Raw genomic sequence first — 10621 nt, forward strand, 5'->3', positions numbered from 1 at the left:
CAAGGACAAACAATTCGCGAGAAAAAATATAATTCTCGAAAATTAATTTGCTAAAATATTAATTTTGTTATCATCAGAAATGACTATTTAAAAAAATGATAATAACAGAATTAATAATATAGGTGATCGCAGGCCCAAGAAAAGCATTAAATAGCTGAAGGATTAAAATTAAAATTAATCAAAGGACAAACTAGGTATGTCTACTTGCTGGAAATAACAGTCAAAACTTATTTAAAGCGCCAAAGTTACACTGATGATAACTACAGAAACCAACCGAAGAAGATCAGGTTAATAAAATCTCCTAACGTACATTTAAGTATAAGGAATCAAATAATATGATAAAATGATAAAATGACGGGACGGCGACTGTGGGAAAGCCATTTAATGTATCGCTAAATGATCTGCTTCAACGGACCTGACCTGACGTGAAATAACAATAACAAAAGAAGAGGAAGGGATACAGGAAAAGAAAATAAATAAAAACAAATAAGAAGCCACGTAGCAACACTTACAGAATCGGCTGGTATCAACGGGACGGTAACCAAGCAGTAGTGATCGCTGAGATATGCTGTGTGGAGCTGACAACAAAAGATAATTTAAGATTGAGACCCTTCTATTCGCCGTAACACTCGGTTATATTACATTTCTGCTATAGGCACAAGGTCCGAAATTTGTGGGGTCAGGGACCAGTCGATTAGATATACACCCCACCCCCCACATCCAGTACGAAACTGGTACTTAATTTATCGACCCCGAAATGATGAAAGGCAAAGTCGACTTCGTCGGAATTTGAACTCAGAACGTAGCAGCAAAAGAAATACCGCTAAGCATTCCGCCCATCGTGCTAATGATTCTGCCAGCTCACCAATAATGTGTGTGTGTGTGTGTGTGTGTGTGTGTGTGTGTGTGTGCGTGTGTGTGTGTGTGTGTGCGCGTGTGTGTGCGCGTGTGTGACGTCGCTTTCGCGTGACTGATGACATATAACCCATTTCAACGTTTTGCATGGTTGAGTCGTCGGCGACTAAACCGGCAACCCCATCCAATTTGGCTTAGTGAGGAAGGTGATTTTTTTTTTAGCGAAGGGGCACCCTGAGGGATGGAAAAGAAGACTCGTAGAAGGGTGGAGGAACTCAGCAGAGTTAATAGCCATCCATAATAGTCATGGGTAGATGGTACCCATCAGTCGTGTGAAGACAAGCCATATAGTAGAATGAAATCGCGAGAAAGGGTTTTATTTCAGAGATTTTTATGAACACATGCTTACAAACTGATGATCGTTCTGGCTCAGGCACTATTGGTAACGCGAAGCAATGGAATCCCAAACATTAGGAAACATTTTGTTCGATAGTTGTGCGCACTCTAGTTCAATATCGTCGACTGTCGGCAGTTGCAATCATACTTTTTTAAGTACTTCCCCTTTTAAAAATTTTTAGTGGTGTGAGGTCTGTTGAACACGGAGGGTTTTCAACTGAACCCTTTCTTTCAATTAATCTATTTGACAAAATCTCATCAAAGTAGGCCGTTACATTACTACAGCAGTGGTGAGGTGTCCCATCTTGTTGGAAATATTAAAAGATCAAATACGACAGACATTATTGTTGACAAACAGTTGAAACATAGCGTCCTATATGTGCTGATTGTCAATTTAATTATCACTGAATTTGAGATCACGTGTTAATAACTGAGAGTACCTGGACATTTTGATATTAAAAGAAGACAAGATCGCGAGCTGGTAGAATTGTTAGCACGCCGGGTGCAATGCTCAACAGCATTTCATCCATCTTTACGTTCTGAGTTCAAATACGGCCGAGATCAACTTTGCCCTTCATCCTTTCGGGGTCGATAGATATCAATTGAGTACTGGGTTCGATGTAATTGATTTACTCTCTCCTAAAATTTCTGGCCTTGTACCAAAATTTGTAATCGTTATTAAAACGAGACAAGATAGCGAACGGGCAGAATCATAACGCGCCGGACAAATTGCTTAGCGGCATTTTTTCCGGCTTTACGTTCTAAGTTCAAATTCCGTCGAGGTCGACTTTGCTTTTCATCCATTTGGGATCGATAAACTCACGTAAAACTTGTTGGGAAAATAATGATAATATTGGTTTAAAAGTTTTGACGCAAGGCTACCAATTTCGAAGGAGGGGGCACGTCGATTACATGACCCCAGCGCTCAGCTGGTACTTAAATTATCAACGCCGAAAGGATAAAAGGTAAAGTCGACCTCAGTAAAATTTGAACTCGAGAACGGACGAAACACTGTTAAGCATTTTGCTCGGCGTGCTAATGATTGCGCCAGCTCATCGCCTTGAGTACAATAATAATATGTCTGAAGTAAAAATCCAAATGCAATTAGAAAAATAAACATTAAATAGAAAGCATAAATAAAAATATTCTAATTACAATAATGATGCAAAACGAAATTTAAAAAACAAAACTTGCTAAATGTGATTTGGGGTCCGGCAACAAATCGCAAACTTTTGTCTATTTACTTCGAATGTACCCATAGCGAAAAACTGGAAATCCTGGAATGTGCTTGGGTTACGTTTGTAGGCGTTGATCCTCAACGTTTGAGAACAGTTCAATGATATTTCAAACTTCTGATCAAAAATTAGGTCTCTGCTCATTTTTGTGATGTCACTTGTGAAAACTCTGGAGAAAAATCCGCCTAAGTAGTCGACTTGCAAGGTTAAAAATACGTCTGCTGGAAATATGGTAAGAAGAAAAATACAATTGTAGAAAGTCGTACGTATAAAAGTTACAAAGATATGTTGGGTATGTGGTAAAATGATTTGGGTCTAAGTTGCAACGGATGTGATGGGAATATCGATTAAAAGACAATAAAACAAGTGTATTAGTATTATTTTTATTTTTTACTTGTTTCTGTCATTGGATTGCGGCCAGGCTGTGGCACCGTCTTGAATGGTTCAGTCGAAGAAATTGATCCCAGTACTTACATGCTCTTTAAAGTTTGCTATTTATCTATAGTTAACATTTGCCGACCCGCTAAGTTACAGGAAAATAAACAAACTCCGGTGTGAAGAGGTGAGGTGACAAACATACATATTAAAAAGGCATACACGTACGCACATACACACACACACACACACACACACACACACACACACACACATACATACATACATACATACATACATACTGCCTTACTGACTAAAGTAACTAACCATTGTCCCCTACTATAACTATGGTAAATAGCAGGCACAACCACAACGATTACTGTAGTAGTAGTAGTAGTAGTAGTAGTAGTAGTAGTAGTAGTAGTAGTAGTAGTAGTAGTAGTAGTAGTAGTAGTAGTAGTAGTAGAAGTAGTCCGGATTATATATTTGTCATATATGCCTTACTGAAATTTTTCCAGAAAAAATAACTTTGACTTTGAAGTACTCTCTCCTTGAGAGAGTATTCCCTGCCAAAGTAAGTGAAAAACCCCACCAGATACGGTATTAAAAGCTATTAACGAAATTGGAGTATTTACAGCAGTGTAATGAACCCTCATTCTGGCAGATTAACGCCTGTCTATATTCCCTGTCTACATAAACGACATTTAAAAAGTGAACAAAACCCAAACAACGAAGAAAGTGCCATCATAGGGTTTGAAGACAGAGAAAAAGATAGGACATTTGCGGAAAACCATCAGGCATGTGATGATGCTCATTGCGTGCAAACAAGCAAATCACTATATGTTTCACCAAGAAGAAGTGAAGAAGGAGATAGAAGTGATGTTTGGAAACAGCAAAAGGAGGTCACTCACTTGCAAACTAATCATCCTCAAGCAGGAGCTAAAAGCTGTCAGTGAGAAACTCCGACATCAGAAGAGAATAACCGAGAGAAAACAATAAACGAAAAATTTAATTGGAACCACGCAGCAGTGTACAGACATGAAAGGTAAAGCAGTCAGCATCACAGGAGTTCCTTCACCAGAAGACATAGACTCCTTCTAGAAGAAAATCTGGAGTGAAGAGGAGTTTAACCAAGATGCTCTGTGGCTGGAAGAAATTCGAAGTTATTGTCCATGCATTACACCCAAGACATACATCTTTGATGGTGATACCTTTGTAAATGTGACCCAGAAACTTCAGGATGGAAAAGCACATCCCTTCAGCAATATCTTTTAACTACCAAGTGTCGAAGTGCATCCCTTGACCAAGTTTGCATACATGAAGCTGATAACATCATAAGACTTGGAAAGCAGTTCCTTGAGCAGCGTTCCTTGTCTGATAACCTTAAATACATACCCAAAGAAGTTGCACAACTCTACCGCAACATACCATTAGAGGAAAAGATGAACGTATATAAGCAGAAGACCATGCGTGGATATGTTTGTAGAAAGCTCCTGGATGTTAGTAGCATTGATCATCAAAGCAATCTATCATGGACCAACAAACGGGTTACTAACTTCCACTTTGAAAGGTATGCATTTGCAATCCAGGAACAAGAAATATCAACTTGATACACAAAAAGGACAGAGATGCATGAAAAGCAGCAAAATGCGATAACCTATGCAGACTTTGTGGAGTTAACACCAAAGATATCACCCACATCATAAGCAGCTGTTTGCAAATGTCATCACGGTATTATCTGCCGATGAGATACGATGTTGTAGCTAGGTTACTGTATAACGAAATCCGTTGGAAGGATAAACCTGAGTACAAAGAAGTAAGAACCTACAGTATGGCGGAAGTTATAGCCACTCCTAATTAAAAGGAATACTGGTGGAATGTCCCAGTGAAAACCTCAATAAAATGTAAACATAATAGACCTGACGTAGTAGTTTGGGACAAAGAGAAACTGGGCACAGCTGTGGAAATCAACTGCCCAGCAGATGTTAGCATAAAGCTAAAGATCAGCGAAAAAGAAAATACCCACACTGAACTATTGAGAAATCTACAGTCACTCTATCCAGATTACATGTTCAGGTTTACACCTGTAACTATTGGGCCACTGGGACATGTAACACACTGCCTAAATACCAATCTTGAGAAATTAGGCTTCTCAAAACCAGAAAGGAGAAAGCTGGTTTGAAAACTACGGATCCAAGCCATCACTGGAATTGTAAAAATTGGTAAAACTTTCCAGAAGTTCATCATGTAAGTATATATATGAGCATGTCTAGACTTGCAAGTATATGCATGAGAAGACAAAACAAAACATATAAATCAAAAAATATAAAACAAAAACATATAAATCTGCACATATAATACAGTCATGCATACATGCATGCACACACACACACACACACACACACATACACACACATACACACACATACACACAAACAAACAAGCAAACACGCAAACACGCATACATTCAAAAATATCCTTTTGATGTTGAAATTCCAACGAAGGAACCTCGGATCTAGGTTAGAAACTGAGTCTTTCTATATTGGCAAAAAACCTTGGAATAAAACTGAATAATGACATACATACATACATACATACATACATACATACATACATACGTAATATAAAATACTGGCACTCCATCGATTACCACGACGAGGGTTACAGTTGATCCGATCAAAACTTCTGTCAAATGTAAACATAAACAGGCCGGATATTGTTGTTTGAGACAGACGGGCAAAGGTACGTATCATCATAGAGGTCAGCTGCCCTGCAGATATAAATATCTCTTTGAAAAATCAAAGGAAAAGAGGATATTTATGGACAACTCCTCGAAACCTCTAGCTTCTATATCCAGATTATGAATTCATATTCATACCAATAATAATTGGAGCATTTGGTTTTGTTAGTAAATGCTTAAAGGAGAATCTGGATAAACTGGGATTTTCAGGAAGAGAAATCGACCGGCTAATTCGTACATTACAAGTCCAATCTGTGAGTGGAACAGTAAAAATATGCAATATTTTTCCCAGGTTCCAAATGTGAATTTGTCTGTGTTAATTACATCCCAAGAATTGAGCCTTGTATGTTTGTTGGAAGTCGGCTCTCTCCTCAGTGGAAGATTTCTAATAATTAATAAATAGAAGAGAAATACATAAAGGCGCACATATATTCTTGAATCCCACCACAGACACACACGTCAAACCTCTTATGTAAACCATTCCAGACGTGACAAGATCATCCTATTGGACATATAGCACCCAGGATCACATTACCTAACGTGATCCTTTTATTAGGTCTAATCTGAAGGAATTTTATCTGATATTTCTATCGAAACAAGCGATCATGTAGAATCCCTCTTGTTGCTTCAACACGCACATATTGACGCAGAAGCATAAACACACAGACAGACACAAGCACACGAATACACACGAATAACACATGCACAAATATGCTAACACACATAGATATACATACGCGTATACACTCACAGACCGAGGCATATGCACACAAACACACATATACACACAAATATACACATACAGGTAGAGGTAAAAAAAAGAAAGAGGCAAATGAAACCACTCACCTGTGTCTAATACAATCCCCCTCATTTGATGCAAATAGACATCGAGGGTCCCCTCATAGAAATTCAGCGGGTTATCTGTGGATTAAATACAGCAAGCATCGTTATAATATAGCGATAGTGTTTGAGTGATTGAGATGAAAGTGTTTGAGATGAAAGTTGGACGTGATAATAGAGATGCAGTAAATGTTGTAATAGTGGTGGTCGAGGCTACAGTGGTGATGGTAGGGGTACTGGTGGTGGTGGTGGTGGTGGTGGTAGTGGTGGTGGTGGTGGTGGTCGTCGTCGTCGTCGTCGTCGTCGTCGTCGGTGGCGGCGGCGGCGGCGGCGGCGTCGTTGTCGTCGGCGGCGTCGTGCTGCTGCTGCTGCTGCTGGTGATACGGGTGCTGCTAGTGTTTGTAGAGGGGCTGCTGCTGCCTATAGAGGTGCTGCTGCTAGTGCTGCTGCTGCTGGTGGTGTTTGTAGAGGTGCTACGGCTACTGGTGATGATAGCAGGCTGTCATTGACATTGGATGAACTGATACTGGAGGTATGTTAATTGTGGCATTAATAGGTGGGGGAGGGGTGTCAGATTTAGAGATGATGGCAGTGGACTTCGTTCAAATAATTTTGATAGCGTTTGTGCTTTCCCTGTCTTTCCTTTTCCTCACTACAATCTCCACTTATATTCTGAAGAAGAACTATATCCGAAACGTCACAATTAACTATTATCCAGTTTTCCCTGCGTCAAAATAATTATTTTGAATAAAAGCTTGTCTATGCTTTTATGCTTGTATATAAATATACACATCGGTATGAGGTAGAAAGTAATTTCATGGCCAATCAAAAACCAAAACCGGTATAACTACTGGTTATTGATCGGCTGCGAAACAATTCCAATATTGTAATATGATTACAAGAATGATACTGATATAAGCTAGCTAGTAAAACATAAGTATTAGATGTGACTTAAGCTTTGGAAATAGGCATTTGATATAATTGCAAACTTGAACTCTCAGCAGGCACTGGAGGTGTTGTTCGCAACTCTATCTCACCCAACATCCCGTGTTGGGATGTTTTTCATGTTAAACTGTATTAGTAGTCTAAAAATTATTAGAAATGCTGATGTGATGAGATTAGGTTAATCACCAAGCCAGCCAACTAGTAGAAACGTTAGTATGCCGAGCAAAATGCCTACCGACATTTCGTCCATGTTCTAAGTTCAAACTCTGCCGGAGTCGACTCTGCCTTGCAACCCATTGAACACTGAAGTTGATGTAATTGACTAACTCCCAGCCCCGAATCTGCTGGTTTGTGCCAGAAAATTGAAACCAATACTAGTTTAATCATTGCATCAAGGAATAGCGGGGTGTAATTCCAAAAATGTTCCAGACTTATTAGCTCTCTTCAGCGGAGTATAAACTTTATCATACCGGTCCACCTTGTTATTTACTTACTTAAATATTTTACTTATTTAAATATTGCAGTATTTCTACCACCACCCCGTCAGGCTCTGTTTTGTACATGTACTTATTATTAATTTCCTTAGCCCTACGAGAAAAGTATATACCCAGCAGAGAAGGACTTATAGGACCAAAACATGCCTGGAGTTGCCTTCCTTACTTGGCAAAAATGTTTTTAAATAATGGAGTTTTTTCTCCGTTATGTTTATGTCTTTTTCTTACAACTAAAATATTTATAATTAGATTTCTAATATACGTTTCATTACGTTGACACTATCTTAAGTTCTGCTTCTCAGACAGCCTTTCTGTACAATTAATGATAGAGTTTTTCATAGTTAATAGATAACTGAGAATAAAAATGTTTTTTTCTGCTTACTTGCGTTGCTCAGACTAGTCAATCTTGGAATCTGCCAAAATAAAGAAAAGATTTCAACACTGAAATAGACGCGAACGTGGCTGTGCGGTAAGAAGTTTGTTGCCCAAACATATAATCCTGGTTCAATCCCACTACGTGGCACATTGGGTAAGGATGTTCTGCAATAGCCCTGAGCCAACAAAAGCCTTGTGTGTGTGTGTCTATATATTGTAGATAGATAGACAGATAGATAGATAGATAGATAGATAGATAGATAGATAGATAGATAGATAGATGACTGTATGTGTGGTGTAACTCTGTGTGAGTGGCTTTGTTTTCGCATATCTCTCCACCACCACTTGACAACCGGTGTTGGTTACTAACGTCCCCATAACATAGCGGTTCACCGATAGAATAAGCACCAGGCTTAAAAACAATGGTTACTGGAGTCGATTTGTTCTCACTAAACTCCTTAAGCTGATGCTCCAGCATGGTCGTTTTCAAACGACTGAAATAAATAAAAGATGAAATACTTAAGATATGAAATTGCTCGTATCTGAAAAGAATTTTACTTTCTGGTTTGAGTCTTCTGTAGACTATTTCGATGGAGAGAAACAAAAGGTGAAAATATTTAGATGATGAACATTCATATATATATATATATATATATATATATATGGATATAGATATTAATATATTTACAGAACAGACTTACATGGAGAACAAAGATACATGAAATTAAGGGGAGGAAGCATGGTAAAGAGATTGGTATCTAATATACCAATCTCTCCGCCCTGCAGACGATAATCAGATTAACGTAATGTTTCTATGCATCGACTTCTGGTTACATATTCTTGACATTTTGCACACTCCATCTGCTAATATTGCAAATATTACGGATTTCCGATGTCCCAGAAACAGTTGTCGGACCTGAAATAACATGCCCTCATCCCGGAGTCCATGTAAATATTTTCTGTAAATATATAAATACCTATATGCTTTTATATGAATGTTCATGTGAATATTTTCAGTTTTTGCTTCTGTCTCTCTCTCTATATATATATCCTTAGATACGTATCGTGATCAATAAGTATCCGGAGTGTTGCTATAGTAACGAAGCTAAAGCACGCAGAGTGAAGCTGCTTGGCACGGATTGACCTTGAACTCTGCTCTGCATGTTGCACTAAGTTTTAACGTTCTAGTTCACTTTCACAGTTTACAGCAGTGTTTGGAAGGAAGATTTGTATCATGTGATCGTCGCATTGGCCATGACAGAGAAAGTTGAGCAGAAAATCTGCATCAAATTTTGCCAAAAGCTTGGCGATACCAACTCAGAGGCCTACTCAAAGTTTTCAAAATGTTTTCATCGTTCACGATACAATCAAGTATATCTTGTGCAACTGAAACCCCAGTGTCCTTTTGGTTAGCTGAAAGCAGTTTTGTCAGAAACAGGCAGACACGCGTCTCATACCCAAATCTTCAGTGATAATGGACTGAACTGAACCGTAACTAATCTGCACATCCTCTGATAAATCACGGATGGCGATTCGACAATTCCCTCTCACAGCTGCATGCATATCTACGAGGTTTTTTCTCAGTTTTGCTGGTTGTGGGTCACCTAGAACATTTGTCACTATCGACATTTTTCGGCCACTTGTGAGCGGCTCATACAATCCTCTCCATACACTTTCTGCAACTCTGTGCATGCCTCTGAGCAGGTATCACCATGAAAATTTTTTCTATCACGGTCAATGCGTCGATCACACACTACACACCTTCCTTCCAAGCACTGCTGTAAACAGCAGAAGCGAGTTAGAACGTTAAAACTTAGTGCGTATACACATCAGTCTTCAAGATCAATCTGTGCCAATCCGTTTCACTCTGCGTGCTTTAGTTTAGTTACTATGGCAACAGGATATTTATTGATCAGACCTCGTATATATATTTACATGCCAATATATGTAGTTATATTTCATTTATCAATCCCAAGCGTGCTTACTTGTTTATTTGCATCATTGTCTCCATATCAGTTCAACTGGATTCCTCTTATAGCCAATCTTTACCCCGAGGACTTAGTCCTCGATAAAGATTTCGAAGTGTAACTTCAAATCATTTGAGTACTACTGTTTTCTATATTGAAGATCTTTGGATCTCTTCTGTTGACTACATGTGTGTGTTTACGTGATTATGTATTTATGTCTCCGTAACTTAGCGGTTCTACAAAACAAGCCATTTGAATAAGTACTACGCTTTCAAAGAATAAGTCCTGGGGTTGATTTCTTCGACTAAAACCTTTAAGGCGGTGCTCCAGCATGACCGCAGTCAAATGATTGAAACAAGTAAAAGAATAAAAGAATATATATATATATATATATATATA

General features: G+C 38.6%; 1 protein-coding gene across 3 annotated transcripts in view; it reads right to left on the reverse strand.

Moving 5' to 3' along the window:
- Positions 1-10621, reverse strand: part of LOC106883921 (breakpoint cluster region protein) — a 22811-nt gene that overhangs the window by 8630 nt on the left and 3560 nt on the right. For 2 of the 3 annotated variants that reach the window (XR_008264448.1, XM_014935061.2), the window contains exons 3-6: positions 8263-8293; positions 6448-6522; positions 2496-2707; positions 513-578 (exon numbers count right to left, since the gene is read on the reverse strand). Coding sequence is in view for 2 of the 3 variants with exons in the window: in XM_014935061.2 (XP_014790547.1) it covers positions 513-578; positions 2496-2707; positions 6448-6522; positions 8263-8293 (384 nt within the window). In the remaining variant the exon portion in view is untranslated. The remainder of the gene's footprint in view (positions 1-512; positions 579-2495; positions 2708-6447; positions 6523-8262; positions 8294-10621) is intronic. The other variant, XM_014935062.2, reaches the window with a different exon arrangement.

This window comes from Octopus bimaculoides, chromosome 6, assembly GCF_001194135.2.
Source record: "Octopus bimaculoides isolate UCB-OBI-ISO-001 chromosome 6, ASM119413v2, whole genome shotgun sequence".
NCBI classification, from domain to species: domain Eukaryota; kingdom Metazoa; phylum Mollusca; class Cephalopoda; order Octopoda; family Octopodidae; genus Octopus; species Octopus bimaculoides.